Source organism: Indicator indicator, chromosome 31, assembly GCF_027791375.1.
Source record: "Indicator indicator isolate 239-I01 chromosome 31, UM_Iind_1.1, whole genome shotgun sequence".
Taxonomy (NCBI): domain Eukaryota; kingdom Metazoa; phylum Chordata; class Aves; order Piciformes; family Indicatoridae; genus Indicator; species Indicator indicator.
This window is the reverse complement of record NC_072040.1, coordinates 11,740,549-11,766,360: the sequence shown is the minus strand read 5'-3', so window position 1 is coordinate 11,766,360 and position 25,812 is coordinate 11,740,549. Positions and strand designations below refer to the sequence as shown.

Sequence of the window (25,812 nt, the reverse complement as noted above, 5' to 3'; positions counted from 1 at the left end):
CTTAAGCAGAGTCATATTCAGATCCTGTAAGTCCTGGAAGAGAAATATTTGTAAATTATGAAGTGCTCCTGAGATAACAAAAGTGTGCAGGAAAAGGAGGGCAAACTGCATTGTTACTGACACAGAGTCCTTCCCTGGACATCCCAACAGAGCTGTGTGCAGTTCTGTCTTGTTTTGGTTTAGGGGAAATCCGATGGATGGAATTTAAGTCTGGTCTAGCTGACATTTCTCACAGAGTGGTTTGGGTTGGAAGGGACCTTGAAGCTCATCCAGTTCCAACCCCCTGCCATGGGCAGGGACACCTCCCACCAGCCCAGCTTGCTCAAGGCCTCATCCAGCCTGGCCTTGAACATCTCCAAGGAGGAGGCAGCCACAGCCTCCCTGGGCAACCTGTTCCAGTGTCTCACCACCCTCACTGCAGAGTTTCTTCCTCATCTCCAGTCTCAGTCTCCCCTCTCCCAGCTCAAAGCCATTGTCTCTCATACTGTCACTCCGTACCCTTATCAGAAGTCCTTCCCCAGCTCTTCTGGAGCCCTTCAGGTACTGCAAGGCTGCTCTGAGGTCTCCCTGGAGCTTTCTCTTTTCCAGGCTGAACAGCCCCAACTTTCCCAGCCTGTCCCCACAGGGGAGCTTCTCCAGCCCTCTCATCATCTTGGTGGCCTCCTCTGGACCCTCTCCAGCAGCTCCAGGTCCTTCCTGTGCTGGGGGCCCCAGAGCTGGAGGCAGTGCTGCAGGTGGGGTCTGAGCAGAGCAGAGCAGAGGGGCAGAATCCCCTCCCTGTGCTGCTGCTCTCCCTGCTCTGGATGCAGCTCAGCACACAGCTGGTTCTGGGCTGCCAGGGACCATTGCTGGCTCCTGGGGAGTTTGTCACCAACTGATACCACCCCCAAGGCCTTCTCCTCCAGGCTACCCTCCAGCCACTCCTCACCCAGCCTGGGCTTCCCTTTCCCCAACACAGTGGGTGGATCTGAGTAGAAGTACTCCACATTATTCCCCCTTTTCCTCAACAAGGCACTGCCATGGCCTTTAGCCTGGATCCTCTCTCCTTTACCTGCACCAAATCTACTCTGGGTGAAATAATCAAACCACCCCTTGCTTACCTTTGTCCATGTCTTTTTCACAAATGAAATTGTTAACATCTTCACAGTAGAAGTCATTCCAGAGCCCAGCATAGATCAGTCCAGCACAGTCTTCCCCTGGCCCATGCCCATGGCTCCAGTTATCAGGCTGCCCAGTTTTCCAGTTTCTTTCAACCAAAAAGCAAGAGATATGGTTGCACAACTCACACAGGGCAGTGTTTCACCACAAGAAATTAAGGAAAACATCATGAGATCTGTTCTGAGCGGGAAATGGATGTTGAAACAAACAGTACATGACTGGCTGAAAATGGGAAACAGATGGAGTGCAGGGAAGGGAATCTACTGGGCCTCAGGCTGCCAAAACTCAGGGACCTAAAATTAGAGCCATTAACTTTATTTTAGTTTCTGGATGTCCATGCACACAGAGTGGGAGTGCTCTGTGCTTCTCCTGCCTGTCCCCAAGCCTGCACAGCCTGCAGTTCTGCTGCCAGAGGGGACTCAGGAGAGCTGGCAAAAGTGCTGCAAAGGTGGCAGTCCCCTGCCACTGCTGACTGCTCAGCCCCCTGCTGGCACTGAGGAACAGAAGAGATTTATGTGGTTTATGGACCAGTGCTTGGTGGGAAGAGAGGGTTTGGACTCAGAAGGAATGTACCAAGTCTCTACACCCCTATCTTTGGAGGTTGTTAGCTTCCATGGTGAAACTTCACACGGCATGTGAAAAGCTTGCAGCAAGTGTTTTCCCATCCTGTTTTTGTTTAACAAGTGAGAAATGCTTCCAACCCCAGGACTTAAAAGCTCCACTTCCCTGAAAACAGGTTGCTGAAAGGAGCTTGTGATTGCTGGCTGGCATGGTCCACACTAAGCTGAAAACATCCTGCCTGCCACAGAGCATCTGAGCAGGCGCCCAGGAGCGCACAACAGCTTTCCAGAGGCAATAAAATACTTTGGAAATCAGTGACTGACAGGTCTGAGGTTACAACAGGGCACCTAAACCCAAACCACAGCGTAGTGGAAATCTATTGAAAGCAGTGGATGAAGAGGGAGTCAGTCACAGTGCTGCCATAAAGAAAATGAAAGATGAAAACAGAGAGAGAGAAAGCTCCGTTGTAGTGCTTCCCTGTTTCTCATCACAGACACCAATGAGGTCCCAGTGAATCACTTCCTAACATCTGATTGCCTGCAGTCTGCTTTTCTGGAGCACAGCATGCTCTGCTCTATAAACTCTTCAGCCTGCTCCTCAGCATGAAACACATGGGTGGCTGCAACCTGTTCCAGCTAGGACAGATGAGGTGCAGTCCTGTGATTGCTGGAGAGCTGCCAGCTCAGCTTTCAGCTGGCCCAGGCACAGACACCCTTGCTTCATGACTTTTCCCTATGCTTTCCTCCTGGGTTTGGGCTTTATCTAAAGGCTGCTCATTCCTTATCACAACCAGCACTCTATTTACAACCAGTTGTAATGCAAATAAGGCAGACAGTTCTGCTGTCTTGGGTTGCATTTGCCTTGTTTCCATTACACTGGATCTCAGCTTTGTAAGAGGAGTCAGGAGCAAATGTTTTGGCAAGGAGCAGTGTGCTGTGCAGTTATGTCATTCTTCCATTCAACATTCAGCTTTCTTTCTGGCAAGGAAAGGAAGCTTTGTGCATGGAGAAGGGAGAGGGGAAAAAAAAACCACTTCAGCAGCAAACTCAGTACCCAATTACTTCACTGGCATATAGAACCCTCTGGAGCCATTGGATGATTTCTAGAGGCTGCTTTTGGAAGTGTCAGCAGCATCTACCGGAAATCAACACCGTGGGGTTTTATTTACATACTTGTAGACTGGTAAGGACCCATCCAGCCATCTCCACTCGTTTTCCTTCTCTAAATCCGTGAGGCCAATCCAGAAGCTGCCTTTCCCAAAAATCTGCCTTTTTATCCATTGCTGTGGAAGAGAGATCTTAGTCCATAACAGACACAACCATCTTTGGGAGCCAAAAGGCTACTCTGCTTTCATGAGCATCTTTGTTATCAGGAGAGGAAGTGCCAGGGAAATGTTGAGGATGTGTTTCAGGCTTGGCCTTGTGACCCCTTGCCCACACTGGAATCCACTGCAGTGTTTGCATGGGAGCTGGGCAGGAAAATTAGGCTGGTATAAAGTCACAGCCAGCATCTCATAGGTACAAATTGGAGAACCCCCCCAAAGAGTAAGGAGTTGGATCTTGATGTCTCCACTGCTATGTAGACACCAAAGAATTATTCATAGACTGATAGAATACCAGGGTGGAAGGGACCTCAGGGTAAGAACAGAGTTGAATTGAGCTGGCCCAGTACCCTGGCAAGCTGGGCCCTGACACTGTCTAATTCTGTTGAGCACCAGTAAATGTACAGCTAGATTTATGGATAGATTAACAACAGTTTGGGCTCCCAGGTAATTTTAGGTTGCAAGTATTAAAGCAGACAATTTTAAATTCAATTATATTCACCACTGAAAAAAAAAGAAAACAATCAAACAAGCCAACACATTTTGGGCAATACTCAAGGCATAGCAGACTCCATCTTTAAAGGTTCAAAACTCCTTCAGTTCTCACCACCCTTACTGGCTGCTCTGTGCCCACCACCTTGTGGGTCAGTACCATCTCTGCTCACACTGCTTTCTGCATGTGTAGAAGCTGTTGAGAGGACAGGGGGTGGGCAAAATGCTAACAGGATCCAGCCACTGTGTCTGCTTCACTGCATGGAAGTGCTCTCAGCTTCCCGCTTGCCCTCTGGCATCCACGTGTTAAATAGCTCCAAACTTTCTTGAGAAATAGAAAGAGAAGGCAATTACCTGCTCCTCTTTGTTGTTTATGATAACCAAGTGGGATGACCTCTCTTCACAGAAAAACTTTGCCTCTTCAAAAATTTCTCTTTCAACTGAAAAGTAGTAGCACTTCTCTGTGTAGTTCTTCCAGTGAGGTGAACAACCTGTCATGGGAAGTGTTTTATGTTAAGCCAGTTGCTGGTATCTCCACAGGCCAGCAGTGACTGCACAGGGACAGTAACAGCTGAGGATCTCACGCCCATCTACACCATGCTGCCACCCAAGGTACTCACAAGCACGCTGGGGATTTAGTCACCAGTGAAACCACGGAGGATGATTTATTACCTGTTACGGTTTTGAGGCTGGGTGCCTTTAAGGACCATGAAGTTACAGACTTCCAGGGGCTCCAGAGCGTCCCGGGGTGGACAGGAAATTGTAGTTTTTGTGTCTCATTCCCATAAGCCCTGCACCTCTATAAACCCAAACAGTTCTGCTTGCTCTGCCCTTTTCCCCTCCCTCTCTGCTCCAGGGAGGACATGCAGGCTGTCATCTCACAGGAGAGTGAGGTCTGCTTCAGCCTTGGCATCGCTGCCAGCTGGGGCCCAGAGCTGCCAAGCTGAATTTTTGCTGCATCACATGGGTGCAGTCATGGAGGATGCAGAGAGGCATGGTCATGGGGAGGGCATTTGAGGCCTGGAGTTTTGGCCTAGGGGGGGGAGGGTTTTTTGAAAGGGTTGTTGGCTTAAAGTGGTTGTTTTAAGCCCAGGTGGAAGGCCTGGGCTGAGGCTGAATGTAAATGTGGGTGTTTTGTACTTTATATAGTTGTGAATAGCACTTCCCGTTCTTCCCCATCCCGTGTGAGTGTGTCTGTGTTTTACTTTCCTTTGGGGGGTAAAATACCATTTCTGTCCACTCTTGAAGTTATGACATTACCTACAGCACTGCCCTTTATCTCTAGCTGTTAACATTCAGGTCAGCAGAAGGAAGCTCAAGAGGTGTAGCAGGGCTCCCTGTGCCAAAGCCCAGGGAGCAGCTCTGTTTGAAGCAGCAGGAGGTGAGTGTCCCCACTCCACGCTGCGGTGTCCCCACTCCACGCTGTGCTGTCCCCACCCCATGCAGTGGTGTCCCCACCCCACACAGTGCTGTCCCCACCCCACGCAGTGCTGTCCCCGCAGGACCCCCGCAGGTGGTGTGTCCATAGCTTACCATTGGCCTCAGGCTCTGCCGTAGGTTCGCTTTGCAGTGCCATTGGCTTCCCTGGACCGGGTGGCCCTGGTGGGCCAGGGGGGCCCTTCGGACCAGGCAGCCCAGGGACCCCAGGTACCCCAGGCAGTCCTCGGGGTCCTGGCACCCCTGGCTCTCCCACAGTTCCTTGCAGGCCTTGAAATCCTTGTGGGCCTTGTGGCCCCGGTGGTCCATCCTTGCCTTGTGGCCCTGGTGGCCCTGGGACTCCACTGGGTCCAGGCAGACCTGTTTTCCCAGGGGAACCTCTCTGACCTTTGGAGCCAGGTGATCCTCTTGAACCTTTCCCTCCTTTTTCTCCTGGTGGCCCGGCTGGCCCAGGGGGACCCTTCTCACCTGCAGGTCCTGGTGGTCCAGGCTCTCCTTTCTCTCCTTTTTGTCCTTTTAGGCCAGCAGGGCCAAGAGGACCTTGAGGGCCTCTGTCACCCTTAGGTCCCCTTGGACCGGGAGGACCTGAAACAACAGAAGCATGCAGAGTGGGGACATGGACAGAAACCGAAAGTGAAGCCCCCGCGGGTCCTTGTTTCACACCCCTCAGGCCAGCAGCACTGGGCGTGCAGCACGGTGCAAACCAGGCTAGCAAGCTGCCTCAAACAGTGCCTACAGAAGGTATGTCTGCTCCTCAGGTGCTGCATGCATTGCTCCTTCCATAGCCCCCACCAAATACAGGATGCAGAAGAAATCAATCTGATGTCCCTTGTCCTGTGAACTGGACAGTGACACGATGCCTGGGGACCAGGTGAGGCACCAGGCCCTGCAGACACCCTGGGTGCAGCACTGCCTGCTGATGCCCTGCTCTCTGCTCTGCTTCCTGACCTGCTTCCCTTCCTTTCTAGCCACATCTCACTGCTGTCAGCCTCTGCCTGCAGGGCTCAGTTTGCTGCTCTGGCAGCAGTGTGTTGTCAAAGAGAGAGAAGCTGAGGCACAGAGAGGGACAGGCCAGCGGTGGGAGGACTCAGCTGCTAACTGTCTAGCTGGAATGGCCAAAAGGGGGAACAGCAGCATTCTGACAGCAGTAAACAGCAGTCAGTTTGGATTCTGATAATGGATGAGCAAATGCCTTGCCAATACCCTTCCCCCTCCCTGAGTCCACATAACTTCAAATCCTCCAGAGATAAATTCCTAAACTGGAATTGTTTAGGCCTGGTTACAATGAGAGAGGTGAAGGTTACTGACATGTAGGGCAACAAAGCTGGGGAAGGGTCTGGAGAAGAGGGCTGGGGAGGAGCAGCTGAGGGAGCTGGGGGTGGTTAGTGTGGAGAAGAGGAGGCTGAGGGAGACCTCATTGCTCTCTGCAGCTCCCTGAGAGGAGGCTGCAGTCAGGTGGGGGTTGGGCTCTGCTCCCTGGTCACAGGTGGCAGAAGGAGAGGAAATGGCCTGCCTGGAATTGTGCCAGGGGAGGGTTAGGTTGGAGATAAGGAAAAATTTCTTTGCTGCAAGAGTGGTCAGGGATTGGAACAGGCTGGGACTTGATGGAGTCCCCATCCCTGGAGGTGTCCAAGAACTGTGTGGCCATGGCACTTGGAGACATGGATTAGTGGCCATGGTGGTGCTGGGCTGATGGTTGGACTGGATGATTGTAGAGGGCTTTTCCAACCCAAACAATTCCATGAGTCTGTGTAATCTTGGCTCTAATTCAGCCTTAGTTTATCTGGAGCAAAGATTTTATATTTGTGATTGGAGTGTTAGGCCTGAGCCATTTTGAAATCTGAGTGTTCTCTGCATCTGGGATAATACTTGACTGGGAGGAACCTCCTAAACTTGATGCTATTTATTTCTGGAGAAAAGAAAATACCCCAGGATTAAAAACTAGACAAAGTAGGATGTTTTCTGGCAGACTAACTACAGGCTTAGAGTGAAAGAGCAGCTTGTTTGTTTCAGTCAGGGTGGGCCTTTCTGGGAACAGTCCCACGGATTTTAGCCGTTTCCTCCCAAGCAGGGATTGGTTTCTTCAGGCTCCACACCTTCCATGGCCTGTTTTAGAAACTAAATCAAAAGCAGATCCTGTCAGAATACAATTTCGCTAAGTCAGAACCTTCTTTCACAACATCCCCATCTCAGCTATGTAAAGAAGGCACAGGAAAATAATCATGGAAAATCCAGTGTTTGCAGAGTTCAGGATGAGCTAATGGAGAGCTCCAGGACTCTGCACTGGCAGGGATGAACCTCCACAGAGCTGAAGCAGCAATGCAAGTGGGAAATCAGCAGAGACCACCCTAGGCACTGCTAGGAGGCTGCATACCTTGTAGGATAGTGAAGTTCTTGAGGAGCTGGCCGTGTTTGGAGTCCACTAGCTTCATTTCTTCCATGATCACTGACAAGTTGGCAACTTCAACATCCAGCCTGGACCTCATCAAATCTTGCTGCACCTTGAGAGATGCAGAGTCCAGGCGAATGCTGGCCAGGGTGCTGTTCATGAAAACCAGCTCATCTGAGTGCTTGCTCAGGGTGTCTGTGCAAGTGGTCCTGACCTGGTTGAGGTTGCTGGTCAGAGTCCGTAGGTGCTGAGCGGTGTAGCTGATGTTGCTGATGATATTGACTATGTCAGTCTCAAAGACCTGGAACCTCTCTTCCAGCTGGCTGAATTTGGCAGAGGTTCTGTTTTCATATTCTCTGTGCTGTTCCTGGAGGTCTTTCAGATTTTGCTCATTGGCTTGGGCAATTGTGGTGATGTTCTCCATTTGGCCACTGAAGGAGCTGAGCTGATTATTCATGTCCTCCAGTGTATCATTGTTAGCTTTTGCCAAAGCTGAGTTGTTGGCAGCCAGAGTCTGTAGATTCTGCACTTTCTCCTTGAGCCAGTCAGTGTCCTTCCGGGCCTGAAGGACCACCTGCTGCAGGTTCTGGAAATCATTCTTGATTCTGAGGATAGCCAGGCTTGTGTCTTCCATTGACTTTTGCAGGACACTGATCAGATTTCTTTGCTGTATTTGGGTCAGGTTTAAGTTGTTCAGGTTCATGATGACCACGTTATGAGAATGCACTTGGTTTTGCAGAGTTGTTTGGATGGTGCTTGTGTCTTGCTGAAGATTGTTGATATAGCCAGTGTATGCCTGGAGAGTCTTATTGACACTGATGATCATGAAAGAATTACTGTCTAAAGTACTTCTCATTTGGCTCTGTCTGTCATCTAACACATTGCCAGACTCTTGCAGCTTCTCCAGTGTGACTTTGTTCCTGCTGGTTTTCTCTACAATGTCATGGAGCTGCTGACGAAGGGCCAGAATGTCAGCTCTGAAGGTAGACAGTTCAGTGTTAGTGTCCATGGCTTTTTGTCCAGCTTGGTCATCTAGTACAGAAGGAAAAAACATAGGAAAGCTTCAGGATGTGTTTTTCAAAGCACAGCTCAGAGCAGCACAGGGTTTTAAGTACACTCAGGTTGTCAGCATGCTCTGTCAACAGAACTTCTGTGCTAGCTTCGTGAGAAAGGAGCAAACTTCTGCCACTAGGTAGAGAAAAAATTCCAAGGGGCATCAAGAAAAACATTGTGTCTTGCTGAGGAGAGCACAATGGTGACTCTGTCATTAAACATGGGAAAGACTACTGCTAGAAACTGCTGAGCACATGCAGTCAGCTGTTCTGTATTCTGAATGAGAACTGACTGGAGGCAGAGTTCAGAGCATTAGAGGCATCAGTGAGGCTGTTTTGACACTGCAGCTACACTTTGCAAAAAGCTCAGAAGGAAGTTTTAGCTTTTCCTGTTTTCTTCCCCCCTTTCACTGTGGTGTAGTCCATACTGCTCTATTTTTTCAAAGATTGGATTTAGTTTAACAGAAGTTTCCAGTATCTATTTTAAACCAGTCTGGGTTAGACACCAGCTTTGCCCACAGGCTACCCCAGGTATGACAGGACATGAAGTGTTCCTATTTTGCTCCCTAATGCTTTTAATGACATTGATTTTGCTGTTACTGCTTCCCCATGTTCCCAGTTTGAGAAAGGCAAAACCTTTCATCTTTGTGGAACAGTTCTGCTTTCACTTGCACTGCCCTGCAGAATGCTTCTGGAAGCCTGTCTGGGTATGATTAAGCTTCTGAGGCTGCACAGCTCCCAGCCAGGACACAGAAACCAAGGCAATAAGCACTCAACACTCACTTTCAGGGAAGATTTTTTTCCTTGACCTCAATCACTTCCCTCTCCCACATGCAGCCCATATATTTGTGTCCCCATCTAAGGGTAGCTGTATTTATGAATTATGCATTCTGCAGCCCATAATTTCAGATGGCTGCAATGGAGAGCAGGAAGCTTTTCATAAACTACAGTGAATGCAGCTGTGTATGGAGCTTTCTTCTGGTGTGTTCTGATGGAGAACATCCAGTGGTGGCTTGTGAGATTGTAGTCTGAAGTGTTTACAGAGCCCTCAGTGGATAGACATCTGCCTGAGCACAGTTCTCTCCCTGCCACTTGTCTCACTCTGGGTTCTTCTCAGCTCTGACTCTGCCTCTTACATTGTGCTCCTCACAGCTCTGGCAGCTGCCAGCCCCACATACAGCCAGTCCCCGAGGGCTGCCTTTCCTTCACCACATGCTGTGACCTTGCTGTCCTTTGTGCCCCCCACACACACTGCCCCACAACTTTGTTACCTTCCTCCATGGCAAGTCCATTTAAATGGGAAGTGATTGTCCTGGCCATCCATCCAGCAGCATGGAAAGAATGGGCACGAATGAATCAAAGGTGCTCCGAGGTGTGAAAACATCATCAGCACAACATAAACCCCCAAAGAGAACCCAAACACCTGCATGTGCGTTAGGATGTGACCCTGCTGCATGGCCCAGGAGAGGAAGAGCCACTGAGTAACTTCATGCTCCACAACTCAGGGCAGTGTGCAAATATTTCAGGGGAAATGTAAAAATTTATGATCAAGCTGCAGGTAATTTGTCCTAGAAATACATCTCTTACTACATGGTGATGGAGCTAAACAACACTGATTTCAAGAAGCAGCCCCATGTAGGAGAATATTGATACAGAACTGATCACACAAACTATGAGCCTGCTTTTCCAGACAAGGAAGAAAAGTAAATTCTAGTGAACAAAATCCTTATCCATTATCTTTTTCCTTCATCCTGGAAATTGAGAACTGGGATAGAACTTGGGAGTTCTGAAATCCTAACGGCCTTGTGTCCTGTGTTCCGAGATGATTAAGAAACATTTTATGGAAGTAATCAACTTGCCTCAGAGACAAGAGTTTGAACAGGTGATTGGTTGGGCATCATTTAAAATGGCCATTGCTAAAGTGGAGACTCAAACCTCAAATGAAGATAAGGAATTGGCTGCATAAGGAATTGGCTGGATGGCTGCACTCAGAGAGTTGTGGTCCATGGCTCAAATGGAGACCAGTGGCAAGTGGTGTCCCTCAGGGCTCATACTGGGACCAGTGCTGTGGGCAGTGGCACTAAGGCTCCCTCAGCAAGTCTGAGATGACACCAAGCTGTGTGGTCTGGCTGCACACTGGAGGGAAGGATCCATCCAGAGGGACCTGGACAGGCTGCAGAGGGGAGACCAAGACAACCTCATGAAGTTCAACAAGGCCAAGGGCAAGGTCCTGCAGCTGAGTCAGAGCAATCCCAAGCACAAATCCAGGCTGGGTGAGGAGTGGCTGAGAGCAGCCTGGAGGAGAAGGCCTTGGGGGTGTCAGTTGGTGACAAACTCCCCAGGAGCCAGCAATGGTCCCTGGCAGCCCAGAGCCAGCTGTGTGCTGAGCTGCATCCAGAGCAGGGAGAGCAGCAGCACAGGGAGGGGATTCTGCCTCTCTGCTCTGCTCTGCTCAGACCCCACCTGCAGCACTGCCTCCAGCTCTGGGGCCCCCAGCACAGGAAGGACCTGAAGCTGCTGGAGAGGGTCCTGAGGAGGCCACCAAGATGATGAGAGGGCTGGAGAAGCTCCCCTGTGGGGACAGGATGGGAGAGTTGGGGAGAATCTGGAGAAGAGAAGGCTCTGGGGAGACCTCAGAGCAGCCTTGCAGTACCTGAAGGGGCTCCAGGAGAGCTGGGGAAGGACTTTTGACAAAGGCTGGGAGTGCCAGGATGAGGGACAATGGCTTTGAGCTGGGAGAGGGGAGATTGAGGCTGGAGATGAGGAAGAAATTTTTTGCAGTGAGGGTGGTGAGACACTGGCACAGGTTGCCCAGGGAGGCTGTGGCTGCCCCCTCCCTGGAGGTGTTCAAGGCCAGGCTGGATGAGGCCTTGAGCAAGCTGGGCTGGTGGGAGGTGTCCCTGCCCATGGCAGGGGCTTGGAACTGGATGAGCTATGAGGTCCCTCCCAGCTGAATCCATTCTAAGAATGTATAAAACCAGTATCAAGATGCCTGGGTGTCAGATTTTCATGTTACAGAGAATCTCTCCTGTTGTGGCACAGCTTCTGCTGTGTTTTACATCTCTGCCTCAGAGAAGACTCTCCCCTAAGGACAACCCTCAAACCTCTGTTTATTTTAGCATAAATAATTTTGGAGGGGCTTTAGTGGCAGTTGTCAATGTTGAAGTATGCTTACAAGGCAGTCCCAAGCAGCACTGAGCTGAGCTCTTTTAAGTGCTTTCCCAAGTGCTTGCAGAGTTGGCCCAGAAGTGCTGGATATTGTCACAATCAGGCATTTTTCAGGCAGTTTTGCTGCCACTATCTCCCAGAACATCCCAAAGCCTTACACAAAAGGGCTTTTTCTGTTTGTAGTTTACCTAATTTCTTCAGGTCACTCTCCACCTCTGTGAGCTTTTCTGTGTATCTTCTGTGGGACGTCTCCAGGCCACCTGTCACATTGTCCATTTTTTCTACAACTAGGGGAAGAGAACAGTGTGTTAGTGAAGGAGGGAAGGGGAATGATGAAAACAGTCTGGTGAACAACAAAGCAAACCAAACAACAAGCCAAACCACCACTATGAGCAAACAAAAAAACAAACCACCCTAACATCTCCTTGTTTGCCACTACACTCTGCTGTTGCTCTGGGCTTGGCAGTGTGAGTCCTCTGAGACCTGTGACCTCCATCTTCTCACACAGAATATACCAAGGCAACAGCTGCTCATGTGCAACACAGCAAGAGTAAAACTATGAGGACAGGCTGAGGGAGATGAGGTTCTTCAGCCTGGAGAAGAGAAGGCTCCAGGGAAACCTAATAGCAACCTTCCAGTACCTGAAGGGGAGGCTACAAGCAGGCTGCAGAGAGACTGTTTGCAAAGGCCTGCAAGGACAGGATGGGGGACAATGGCTTGAAATTAGAGAAGAGCAGATTTAGATTGGATGTGAGGAACAAATTCTGCACCATGAGAGTGCTGGAACACTGCAACAGGTTGACCAGGGAGGTGGTTGAGGCTCCATCCCTGGAGATATTCAAGATGAGGCTGGACATGGCTCTGAACAACCTGATCTAGTGGAGGATGTCCCTGCTGAGTGCAGGAGGTTGGACTGGATGAGCTTTGGAGGTTGTTTCCAGCCCAAGCCATTCTATGATTCTGTGAACTGTTGGAAGGCTGAGCTTCTTTCTGACAGTGGGACTTGGCATTCTTACAGTCCTTCAGTCTTCAAGCAGTCCACAAACATCTCTTTGCTTGTGAGCAATCTCTGGTGAATGTGGAAACCCCTCTTTGTGGGTTTTCCTCATGAAGCAGCTCTTGTTATTTTAGCAGTGTTTTCATGCTCCAAGCATGGTGCTGAAGGAGCAGATGTATGACAGAAGTCCACCTTTTATTTCAGTGAGTCATTTCTCCTTAAAAAGAAGGTTGCCTTTGGTTTTTGTGGTTTTTTTTTTTCCTTCTGTGCCTTTCATTCATTAGAAATTGTCACCTGGATAGTAACTTTGGGCTGAGCCAGCAGTTTGGTGATGCCATTGACAAATGTTCTGGGGATCAAATTTGAAACATTTGGTAATGGTAAAGACCACTGAAAATGGTCTTGAAACCATTGTGCCTCATGAAGATGCAAGGATGGTCACTCAGCAGGTACAGACTGTCTTTGTTTTAAGAGTGGACAGATGCCCTCTAACCCCTCTCAAAGGAGTTAAAGGAAAGCACTCACACCAGACTGGAAAGGATGGAAGTTTCAATGGCAGTACTATTCATGGCCACATACAACAGTACCAAACATACCAAGTACACCAAACCATAGGCCACCTTGGCCACGGGTCTCCAAAAAACCTTCTTAGGCCAAATCTTTCCACAACCTCCCTCCAAGCCAGGCCCAAACCCAAGGCCTAAAATCCCCCCCCCCCCCCCCCAAATACCTCTCTACCCCCCCTCCCAATACCAAATCTGAGTGATGCAGCTGGAAATTCATCTTGCCAGCTCCAGGCCGCACTCCCCTGCAAACCCGAGATAATGGAGAGGGTCCAGAGGAGAGCCATGAAAATAATTAGGGGTTTGGAGCAGCTCTGCTATGAGGACAGACTGAGGGAGCTGGGAGTGTTCAGCCTGGAGAGGACAAGGCTCCAGGGAGACCTAACAGCAACCTTCCAATACCCGAAGGGGCTACAGGAAGGCTGCAGAGAGATTGTTTGCAAAGGGCTGCAGGGACAGGACCAGGGACAATGGCTTCAAACTAGAGCAGAGCAGATTGAGATTGGATGTGAGGAACAATGAGGACACTGGAACAGGTTGCTCAGGGGGGTAGTTGGGGCCCCATCCCTGGAGATATTCAAGGTGAGGCTGGGCAGGGCTCTGGGCAACCTGATCTAGTGGAGGATGTCCCTGCTGCCTGCAGGGGTTGGACTGGATGCGCTTTGGAGGTCCCTTCCAACCTGAGTGATCCCTTCCAATCTGGGTGACTCTATGAATACAAGACACAACGGTGTATGGTGTTTGTGGTGGTTTTAAGACTGTCTTTTTAATTTTTCTTCACAAAGTTCAAGCAGAGAAAGTGAAAGAATGTACACAAATCACAACTGGGTGTAAGAAAGCAAAATAATGATTATTCTAAACACTTCCATTGGAGAGAGAGAAATGTTTAAGAATCACTACTCAAAACAAGGTCAAGCAGTTGGGCGGTCTGCAGTCTGTCTTCTCTCTGTCTGCCTGCTTCTTTTCTGGCTGAATATAACACACACACTGACCTTGACAAGCTAAGTCTAACAGCCTCTCTGCTTCTTGACTCTCTGCCTTCTGCCAGTGGGGTCTGGGGGGAGTCCTTCTGGCTGGGGGGAGGCCCCTTGGGGAAGGCGCCTTAGGGGGAAGCCAGGGGGCTTGGTTGTGCTTTTCTGCTGATTGTACATATTTGTAAATGTTGTGAGTATTGTCTATTTGTACATATTCATTGCACTGCATCATAGATTGTAGTTTTGCCTGTAACTACAGCTTTCATTTGCTTCCAGACTGAGCTAGCCTGGTTATTGTCGGTGTGGGAGGGGGATTTCAGCTCTCACACTGTGACAGTGTTTTAATTGCCAACCAACCCACTCAACACTAAAAAGCCTGAAGCGTAGCTGTTTTGTGTGGAGCACTCCAAACAGGTGCTGTGGCAAGGCTTCACTCAGAAGTCTCACTGGAGTTATTGACAATTGGCTGTGAGACAAGGGGATGACCCTGCTTGGGCCGTGCCTGGCAGATCAATAATGAACACTGCTAAAAGGTTTTTCAGTCCCCAGCAGCTTGAGTTCCACAGAGCTTTCACCTCTAGGGTGTAGCTGGGGGCTAGGCAGCACCCTGGATCAGGAAGGCTGTCACGACACAGCTGGGTGCTGGCTCAGAGGGGCTGGGCAGAGAAGGATGCTGGCAAAGACACCAGAAGTTGACACTGGCCTGATGCAAAGTGCCGAATCAGCTGTGCCAGGCAAGCAATGTCCTTAGTTTCAATTCTGGTTCCTCTGCGAGGGCAACTCAGTCCTGTGGTGTGCAGTGCAGAGGAGAGGCCAGAGCCAAGCTCGGAGCACTCAGCTCCAGCAGCAGGAGCAGCCAAGGTCTCTGCAGGCTCCACAGGGATGCCCAGCAGGAGCTGAATGCTGTCGCCCCACAGACAAACCCAGGCTGGTCCTTGCTGCATACAGGGCAGGAGCTGAGGCTGGGCACCTATCTCCTGCCCAAACTACTTCCCCAAGCAAGGAGGCTTTCTTCCTACTGCACTGCAAGTGGAATGGATGAACTCTGGGGAGAGTGGGCAGACAACCAAAGTAGGTTTGGTAGCTCTGGCTGTCAAAAGGGGTCACAGATGTCCTGTTATTGGGAATGTGCTTCCTCCCCTGGCAGTACCTTCCACCACCATCTCTGGATGGAGCTTTCAGTGGTAGGTGAGCATATGGAGCACTCTTAAGAGTGGAAATAAGCCCCTGGGCTTGAACAACCACTGTCCATCTTCCCAGAAAAAGGCAAAGCTGGCAGACTAGCTGTAATATTCCTCATGAGGCCAACAGTCTGCTGCTCTCAGAAATGCAGCCTGGCTATGCCTTATGCTTCCTTTTGAATAACCTCAGCTTAATGCTCAGCTTTTCTCTACTTTGCCATTGCAAAGTGGAAAAATAAGGTAAAGACCCTCCAAAGGAAGCCCAAATGTCAAGCAGTTGTTGAGTGGTTCAGTGAGGGCTGTCTGCATCTGAGCCCCTATTTCAGAAGCAGGGCCAAAATGTGCCTGGTGAGAACCAAAGTGTGGTGGCTCTAGGTAGTTGCAGGCAAGCTCTGTCTTGGAGAGAGACCAAAGAAGTAGATGAAAGTCATGGTGTAAACTAGCCAAGAAACTTAAAAAGAAGGACTGCTCAGAGAATGAGAACCTCCAGGAACTGAAGCTGAGAGCATGTGGGCTTCCCTTACTGGCCTGAGTCCCAGGAAGATCATTCACCTTCAGCAAGTGAATCCAACACAGGCTGATGGCAGCAAATTCTACCTTTGTGTTTGGCAGATACTCTATATACATGACTATGTGTAAAAAATTACAAGCTGGTTTAGGGATTATTTTATCAATCCTTTATTATGTCTCCTCAAAGCACACTAACAGTAAACTCAGATTGTTCCTCCTTCATGACCTTGATGGTCAGTTCATGGTTTCAGGTTTCTCCAACCTACTGTTTTTACCACCAGTTTGGAGGTTTGCTCTGTGTTGACTTTGCCTCCCATGGAGCTACTTTCTGCCTGCCATATTGAATCCACTGATGAGTGAGTTTAATGTTTTAAATCACAAAGGATATCTAAATACCACGTAGGAAATTAAAGTCTTAAAAGGCCTTTTGGGCTTCATAAACAGAAGTGTGGGAGGTAAATTTAATGGAAACTTAGCTAAGAGCCCAAGAATCCCTGATGCCAGCAGAATTCCTTCTCTCAGTGTAATATTGCAACAAAAGGGACAAGCCAAACTCTGGTGCAGATAGAAGAGTTCAAGAGTTTTTGTTCTACCTTTAAGGCCCAATTCCTTCCCAGCCATCAGAAATGCTGCAATAATTCCTTTGACTATGGACCATCAGCTGAAGTTTTGTCTCTCTCCTGTTTTCCCTGCAAATTAATGCTCAGGCACTCTGGAGCTCTTCCACAGGGTGACATTAATGCCTAATGTGATCTTTTGCTGCTGGTGTTACAGAAGGGATACTTTGGGCTAAACAGGACTCTTGTGAGACCCCACCACAAATACTGCCTCCAGTTCTGAGGCATAGATCTCTTGGAACAAGTCCAGAGGAGGCCACAAAGAGGATCCAAGGGCTGGAGCAGCTCTGCCATGAGGACAGGATGAGGGAGTTGGGGGTGTTCAGCCTGGGGAAGAGAAGACTCCAGGGGGACCTTAGAGCTGCCTGCCAGTACCTGAAGAGATCCTTCAGGAAGGCTGTAGAGGGACTTTTCCTGAGGGTGTCTAGAGATAGGCCAAGGGAGAATGGTTTGAAGCTGAGGCAGAGCAGGGTTAGACTGGAGCTGAGGAAGTTCTTCGGTAGGAGGGTGGTGAGACTCTGGAATAGGCTGTGGATGCCCCTTCCCTGGAGGTGTTCAAGGCCAGGTTGAACAAGGTGCTGAACAACAAAGTCTAGTTGAGAGGTGTCCCTGCCCATGGCAGTGGGGTTAGAGTAGATGATCTTTGAGGTCCCTTCCAACCTGAGCTATTGTGTGATCCTGTGATGACTCTTCTCCAGAACATGCCTCTTTCTTTTGGCATTTGGGTGGAGCAGTCACCAAGTTGGTGAGTGGTGGAGCAGGGGTCACTGAGATGTTTTAAGGTCTTGGAGCAGGATGTCCATTATCTACCTTCCTATAATCTTTCCCCACTTTTTTTGTGGGAGGAGAAATTCTTTTGTCCTTACCCTGGAGAGATGTGATTTGGTACTGCCGAGGCAGAAAGACCAATGGACAGCACCAATGAGCAGTCACTACAAGAGAGAGGTTTAGAAATGAGTGTAGCAGAGGTGGGACCTCAAGGTAAGAACAAAGCCTGGGGAAAAGATGGTGCTAGAGGCTCCCCTTGGAGAAAGAAGCTTGAAAGCTGTGAGTTGAGATAAGGAAGAGAAACTCCTCTCCCAAAGAGATCTCTTGGGCAGTTTCCTTACTGCTTTTCCTCATACACACACAAAGCAAGACAAAGAGGTCTGATGCCTCTCCAACTTGTTTCTGATGATTGAGTGAGGTCTCCTGGTGAGCCTCAGAACTGACAGTCTTGTACAAAATAGTCTTGAGGAAAACTCTGCTAAATCTCAGGCATCTAGTGGCTGGGCTACAGCCCAGAAGGATCCCATCCTCCTCTGCTGGAAGCAGACCTCTGCAGATTTATATCTGCAAAAGGCCTAAGTTTGTCCTCCCACGATCCAGAATAATCAAAGCTTTATTGATCAAGTTTTTGAATCCTGAAAGTCTTTTCTCCTCAGCATCTGATCTCCACACAGCAGCTGACACACTCCTCAGGAGGGTGCCTGGCCAGCTGTACAGGTCCTGCTGTTCTTTACATTCAGCTTCACTTTGCCACATTCTGTCTGCTTTAGCCTGGAACAGGAACACCTGCGTGTGTCTGGCTGTCCTTCACAACCTCTCACCTCACATCTTCCATCTAAACCAAGCAATTTTAATTTTCTTCCCACTCAAAACTGTACCAAATCCTCTTAAATAAGTATTTATCCCTTTCTGTTCTACAGTTTCCTTCCATTTCCCTGGCCAAGGCCCAGAGGTGATGTCAGCTCTGCTGTGAGTGCAGCTGTTGGCAGCACAGGCACAGGCTGCATGCTAATCCCATGGGGAAATAAAGCTGCTTGGAGGGCTTTTGAAGCTACCTTCAGGGCCATACCCAAGCAGTGGGGTTACAGCTAGCTTGGTTTTCCCTGCAACAGTTTGAGATGTCCTGTTTATACCCAACCACGTTAGAACCTTTCCTAACAGAAACTCATGTCTCATTGAACGCATTCTAGCTGTGACTGCACAGCAGTGCCCAGGTGGTCAAGAAAGCCAAAGGCATCCTGGCTTGGGTCAGAAGCAGGGTGGGCAGCAGGGACAGGAGGTGACCATCCCCCTGTGCTCAGCACTGGGGAGGCCACACCTGGAGTGCTGTGTTCAGCTCTGGGCCCCTCACTCCAAGAAGGACATTGAGGGGCTGGAACCTGTCCAGAGAAGGGCAATGAGGCTGGAAAGGGCCTGGAGCTCCTGGGCTATGAGGAGGGGCTGAGGGAGCTGGGGGTGTTCAGGCTGAAGAAGAGGAGGCTGAGGGAGACCTCATTGCTCTCTACAGCTCCCTATCCCCTTGCTTGGTGGCAAGGGACAGGAGCAGAGAAAATGGTTCCAAGCTGCCCCAGGGGAGGTTCAGGCTGGATCTCAGGAAATATTTCTGCACTGGAAGGGATCTCAGACATTGGAAGAGGCTGCCCAGGGCAGTGCTGGAGGTGTTCCAGCAGCTGCGGACCTGGTGTTTAGGGACATGGTTTGGTGTTGACCCTGCAGTGCTGGGTTGAGGGTTGGACTAGATGAGCTTGGAGGTCTCTTCCAACTGGATGTTTTCTGAGGTTGTGGCATGCAGACATTTACAGCAAAACACTCAGGAGGATGCCTCAGTGGCTGAGTGCTGAGGATCTTTGGGAGTTCTAAGCTGTGCCTCCCGAGGGGCTCTACCAGAGACTTGCAGCAGTGAAATGTTCTCCATGGCTGTGGTTGATCACAGTCACTGTAGATAATTCAGTACCTTGGCATCTCCTGCTTCGATCTTTCCTCCAGTATTTCGAAGCAATACTGATCCTACACTTGGCTCCCGTCTGTGAGGAACCTTCTGTTAGTAAGACTATCCCTGGCTCTCCCATTAAGGACAGCTCTGCTGGAAAGGTGCAATACTTGGTGGATGTTTGGTTTATATTTGATGCATAGTTTATCCCTGAAAGTGTCTAAGGCCAGGCTGGATGAGGCTTGGAGAAACCTGGGCTAGTGGAAGGTGTCCCTTCCCATGGCAGGGGGTTGGAACTGGATGAGCTTTAAATGTCCCTTCCAAGCCTTCCATTCTGCTTCTCTGACATATGTAAGAGAGCCTGGGGACATCAAGGGATAGCAGATGGCTATCCCCAGTGCTCCTTTGTGGTGGACAAATGTCCATCTTCTTCCAACTTTTTCCTTATTTTTCAAATGTCTAATCTTGTTTCAGAACTTTCTAATTGCTTGAAATTGAAAATCTAAGGTTGGACTTTGTTGCTCTGTGTGTGCAAAATGCCAGCACTGCCAAGGTATTGTTACTCAAGGGGAATGTCAGGCACTTGTCTATCTAATACATGCAAACGTGCTGGGAGTGGGGTGGTGGGCACGATGCATACATACCTTTGTATCCCAGAATGGCTACTGTGATGGTTAGCAGGGCACACAAAATATACAGCAAGATGATAGAAAACTTCAGTGCCCAGTTGTTTTTACACTTGGTACATTGGGTCCCCTCCTGAATACCTGCAAAAGAAGATGTTCAGAATTATAAAACAACAGCAAAAGCACACTGCTGGGGTTCTGCCCCCCCCTGCTCTCCTCCAGTTTCTAAGCCACACTGGTTTCAGCAAGCAGGAGATACAGGGCTGCCTCTCTGCCTGTTCTGCCAGGACAGCCTCCATGGGGGTGATACAATCCTTTGGGATTTCAGCATTTCTGCTTCCCTGGCAACCCTGTGGCTTTCCTGAGAGACAGAACTATTGTCCAGCTGTGTTAAGAAGCCCATGGAAAGCTTTTGCAGTCAGTTGTTTAGTAGCATCTCCCCTGTTAAGCACCATGTCACAGCAGCTCATTCTCAGCAGCCAGTCTCCTTCCAGGGGCAATAGGAGACAGTAAAGGAGGAAAACACAGGAACAGAAGAGCATTGTGAAAACCTGGCAGCAGTTTGGTCCTGAATGGTGATCTGAACCACCCATCCTGGCCATGTGAACACTCCACACTGAGAGACTGCTCTTGTTTCTGCGGGTCTGGAGAGCACTGTTAGCACAGAGAGCAAGGGCTGAGTGCTGCTAGAGCTAGTGGTGCACCTGTTCCAACATGCAACACTGAGGAGCTTCCCCTGTGAACAGGTTTAAGGAAAAGGCCTCAAGCTGGGAGCAAACAAGCCCTTGGTATTTTATATCTGAGCTTCTAGCAGAATGGTTTGGTATCTCACAGAATCACATAATGTTAGGGGCTGGAAGGGGCCTCCAAAGCTCATCCAGTCCAACCCCCCTGCCAGAGCAGGGTCACCCAGGGCAGATCACACAGGGACACATCCAGGTAAGTTTTGAGTACCTCCAGAGGGGGAGACTCCACAACCCCCCTGGACAGCCTGCTCCATCTGAGTCTTTTAGGGAAGCAAGTTTCTTATTTTTCCTGTGTGCTCCTTGGGAACAGCTTGAGAGTGTTGGAAGCACTGATTGAGTTATCAAGAAATGATTAGAAACCCAAACATGTAAAAACATGGAAGCTGGACCAGCTGGATGGGAGTTATCCCTCCTCCTGGTGTGCATTAAGCAGGCCAGGATTCACATAGCTATGCCTTACAGCAAAGACATTTGCTTGGTATTCACTGCATATGTATGCTCTTAGGGGAGCCCCACAGGAAAGCTTTAAGCTCTAATCAATGCCATGTACCAGATCCCTTAACTCATCAAGCCTTGCTCCATTGCTTTTCATGAATAAGTCACATTTCCCCTGAGGCCTCACCCACAGCTGATTTTACTTTTCCCAGCTCATGAACTTCTGCAAGGCAGTTTTTTATTGCTCAGTTTAAAGCCAGAAGCCTGGACCATTGCCCTGGGCCCACAGAGGACAGGTGACTGGCACAGCAGGTTCAGTCCCCTGCATTTCTCTCTCAAGTAACAGCATTTTCCAGGAACCTGAAGCCCAGGCTATGGAAGGAGGGACTACCATACTGGGGGGCCTTGGGAAGAGGGTTTAGGCAAAATGGGCAGGTGTTTTCACATGGTTGGAAGAGACCTCAAAGAGCATCCAGTCCAACCCTCAGTTCCCCCTGCACACACAGGAACCATGGCTGGAGCAGAAATGCATCTCTCACGTTTTGGCATCCCAAGCTTTTTGGCTGTGATGCTGTGTTCTGTTGCCTTGTGGTGCAAGGGAGGTCATGGAGATGACATCATGAACCCAGGATGTTCCTTGGGGTCCAGGAATAAGTTCAGCTGGAACCATCTGCTGCTTTTTTTCAGGAAGAGGGACATTAGAGGAAGATGCAAGAGAGACTTGTAAACATGAACCCCAGAACAGAAACCCCAGAGGGGAAAAGCTTCTCTCCTGCCTGTGCAGGTGGGAAGGAGGGCAGCTGGCACAGAGATAGGCACAGCCCACTTATAGATTTGTGTGTTAGGTTAAGGGAGACCAAGAGTTAATTGGTACAACCACAAAGAAAAGTCCTCCAGAGGACAGAGAGTCCCAGGGGGACAGGCAGTTGGTCCCAGGATGCTGTAATCTGTAATCCTCTTCCATTTCCCTGTATCTCTCTATTTAAGGCAGTGCACAGCCAAAGATCTCTCTTTCTCTTTCTCTTTCTCTTTCTCTTTCTCTTTCTCTTTCTCTTTCTCTTTCTCTTTCTCTTTCTCTTTCTCTTTCTCTTTCTCTTTCTCTTTCTCTTTCTCTTTCTCTTTCTCTTTCTCTTTCTCTTTCTCTCTCTTTCCCTCTCTCTCTCTTTCTCTTTCTCTTTCTCTTTCTCTTTCTCTTTCTCTTTCTCTTTCTCTTTCTCTTTCTCTTTCTCTTTCTCTTTCTCTTTCTTTCTCTCTTTCTCTTTCTCTTTTTCCTCTTTCTTTCTCTTTCTTTCTCTCTCTCTCTTTCTCTCTCTTTTTCTCTGTCTTTCTCTTTCTCTTTCTCTTTCTCTTTCTCTTTCTCTTTCTCTTTCTCTTTCTCTCTTCTCTTTCTCTTTCTCTTTCTCTTTCTCTTTCTCTTTCTCTTTCTCTTTCTCTTTCTCTTTCTCTTTCTCTTTCTCTTTCTCCTTCTCTTTCTCTTTCTCTTTCTCTTTCTCTTTCTCTTTCTCTTTCTCTTTCTCTTTCTCTTTCTCTTTCTCTTTCTCTTTCTCTTTCTCTCTCTCTCTCTCTTTCTCCTCTCCATCTCAGCCCTGTGCTGTTATCTTTATGGTGTGTGGGGGAGAGGCTTTCTCCTGGCCTTGGCTGGCAGTGAGTTTCCAGCTCCACCACAGGGCCTGGGTCTGGGGGGTGCAGTTGGGCTGCTCTTGGGCTGCTGAGGCTGAGGGGGGTGGAGGTTTCTGGAAGGCTCTGGAAGGTTCTGGCCTGATAGGCCCAGGTGAAGAACTGAGCCCAATCTGTGAATGTCTTCCTGGTACCTGAGTGCCTTTTGTATATATTTGTAAATAGGATTCCCATTTAAACTTCCAATCCAGTGTGGAGCATTTATTATTTTACTCCTGGGGAAGGGGTAAAAGATCTTGCCTGACCTTTTGCCCTGGGCAGCTTGTGGCTCAAAACCAACACAGTTTGGAAGCCAACTCCTGCCCCAGGAAAGCAAAGGTGCAGGGTCCATGATCCACCAGCCAAGCCTGATCTGTGGGCTGCTTGTCTTTGTTTGCTTGGCTGTCTCAGGGAGTTTGCTCCTGGGGAAGCTCTGCCTGCTGAAAAAGCTGGAGAGGGAAAATGCAGTTTTGTAAGGGTCGGAATAGGTACTGAGAGATTGAAACTATTTCAGAGAGGGAACTTGTGGTGTCTGGAGAGCCATTTTGCTGTTGCCAGCTAGCACTAATGGGCTCACCCAGCCCCTGTGCACCGAGGGCAAGGTTTCCTCCTCAAAGGATTTCAAATTCGGATTCCAGACCTGAAAGCCTTTGAAGGTGCCACATAAATCCCCGAGAGAAGCCTGGGGCACAGAGCAGATCACATTCACCTCCTAAACACACACATAAGAGAAAGCCTGACCCTTGCTGGTTTAATGTTAATGGAAGCAGGGCCAGAACCATAACTGGGAAGATTGATAGAGTGCAGAGGTACAAAGCACAGGGAAAGGCAGAAATGCAAACAAGACCTTGATGACAACTGCACACACACAACTTTCTCTTGATTACAATCTCATATTAAGACTAATTTTATGCCATGATCTGCCTTCTGTCACCCTACTCCAGGCTCCTGTGTAGTGTTGGGAGCTGAAACTTTGCTGATGTCACTGGGTGTACTGCAGTTCAACACCTGCATGTTCCAGCCCTTGTTTCACTGGACCCTCTCTATCACTGGTTCAATAAAACACAGAACTTTTACTTTCATTCTATTTCAAACTGACAGCAGAGCAGCACCCAACAAGAGCCAGACCTTGAGCAGTGCAGCACTGCTGGTATCAGTACCATAACCACAGCACACTGAAGGGATCATGGAGGCTCCAGCTGAGCTGTGCACTGCATTGCCTGCTGCTGCTTTTGCAGTGTGGGACTGCCCCCAAACCCTGCTGCTCTCCTCCGACATGCCCTAGGTCCAAGGCTGGAGTAAAGAGACACAGAGCTCTAACAGGTTCCTTTGTGTTCCTTTGCCTCAAAGATCTGCAAGATTGATTCTCATGTCTTTGTGCACAAGTTAATAATCCAGCCTGGGAGCAAAGCTGAAAACCAGGAATGCAACTCTCTCTGTATAGGGGAGCCTGATAAAATTGGTGGCCTTTCATGATGGAGTCACAGCATCAGTGGACAAGGGAACAGCAACTGATGGCATCTCCCTGGGCTTGTACAAAAACATTGACCCTGTCCCACAGACATCCTGGTCACCAAACTGGAACAGCATGGACTGGAGGGGTGGCCACTGGCTGGATCAGGAATTGGCTGGATGGCTGCACTCAGAGAGTTGTGGTCCATGGCTCAAATGGAGACCAGTGGCAAGTGGTGTCCCTCAGGGCTCATAGTGGGACCAGTGCTGGCTAACATCTTTGTCAGTGCCATGGGCAGTGGCACTGAGGCTCCCTCAGCAAGTCTGAGATGACACCAAGCTGTGTGGTCTGGCTGCACACTGGAGGGAAGGATCCATCCAGAGGGACCTGGACAGGCTGCAGAGGGGGGACCAAGACAACCTCATGAAGTTCAACAAGGCCAAGGGCAAGGTCCTGCAGCTGAGTCAGAGCAATCCCAAGCACAAATCCAGGCTGGGTGAGGAGTGGCTGAGAGCAGCCTGGAGGAGAAGGCCTTGGGGGTGTCAGTTGGTGACAAACTCCCCAGGAGCCAGCAATGGTCCCTGGCAGCCCAGAGCCAGCTGTGTGCTGAGCTGCATCCAGAGCAGGGAGAGCAGCAGCACAGGGAGGGGATTCTGCCCCTCTGCTCTGCTCTGCTCAGACCCCACCTGCAGCACTGCCTCCAGCTCTGGGGCCCCCAGCACAAGAAGGACCTGGAGCTGCTGGAGAGGGTCTAGAGCTATGAAGATGATGAGAGGGCTGGAGAAGCTCCCCTGTGGGGACAGAGTGGGAGAATTGGGGCTGTTCAGCCTGGAGAAGAGAAGGTTCCAGGGGGACCTCAAAGCAGCCTTGCAGTACCTGAAGGGCTCCAGAAGAGCTGAGGATGGACTTTTGACAAGGGCTGGGAGTGTCAGGGTGAGGGACAATGGCTTTGAGCTGGGAGAGGAGAGATTGAGTCTGGAGAGGAAGAAGAAATTCTTTGCAGTGAGGGTGGTGAGACACTGGGACAGGTTGCCCAGGGAGGCTGTGGCTGCCCCCTCCCTGGAGGTGTTCAAGGCCAGGCTGGATGAGGCCTTGAGCAAGCTGGGCTGGTGGGAGGTGTCCCTGCCCATGGCAGGGGCTTGGAACTGGATGACCTTTAAGGCCCCTTCCAACCCAAACCACTCTATGAATCAATGAATCTCTGTATTTTCAGTCTAATAAGGGCTCCTCAACTTCTCCACCTATGGAGCCTGGCTTTATCTTGCCCTGTTGCTTGCCCTCTTTAATGACCAAGCCCAAATAAGTTTGTTCTGACACTGGAGGAACATTCAGTACATGCTGTGAAGACATTTTCATTGAAAGGTTGCTCTGAAAAGATGTGACAGCAAACACACTAAGCAGGAACAGATGTGAGACCATTTCAAATGTTCATTGTGATTGCATGAAACCCACCAGACTGGCACAAAGTCACACAGGGCTAGCACAAAAGCTGAGTCAGGGCTTGAAGGAGTCCATGCTTGGGCTTTAAAAAAAGCATTAAAAAAACCCATTCTCAGTCTTACCCACTCCACTGCTTGCTTTCATGGCTTCCCTGAAATGTGGTGCTGTTCCTGGAGGTGTGCAACCTCTCACCTAGAAAGCTGTAAGATAAATGCACCAAGACCCTACAGACCCATCCCATGCCCAGGCCATCTTTATAGCCTGCAGAAGGGGGTTCGGGGCTGCAGTCAGCTCCTCTCCATCTGTTGTTGTTGCTCATGCTCCTCTCTGTGTCCTGC

At 49.5% G+C, this 25,812-nt stretch overlaps 1 protein-coding gene across 1 annotated transcript in view; it reads right to left on the bottom strand.

The window, feature by feature from the left end:
* COLEC12 (collectin subfamily member 12) overlaps positions 1–25,812 on the bottom strand; it is an 86,743-nt gene that overhangs the window by 155 nt on the left and 60,776 nt on the right. Inside the window, exons 4-10 of the mRNA XM_054394668.1 lie at positions 19,763–19,885; positions 11,767–11,865; positions 7,344–8,390; positions 5,066–5,554; positions 3,887–4,023; positions 2,892–3,001; positions 1,101–1,246 (exon numbers count right to left, since the gene is read on the bottom strand). Of these exons, the coding sequence (XP_054250643.1) occupies positions 1,101–1,246; positions 2,892–3,001; positions 3,887–4,023; positions 5,066–5,554; positions 7,344–8,390; positions 11,767–11,865; positions 19,763–19,885 (2,151 nt within the window). The remainder of the gene's footprint in view (positions 1–1,100; positions 1,247–2,891; positions 3,002–3,886; positions 4,024–5,065; positions 5,555–7,343; positions 8,391–11,766; positions 11,866–19,762; positions 19,886–25,812) is intronic.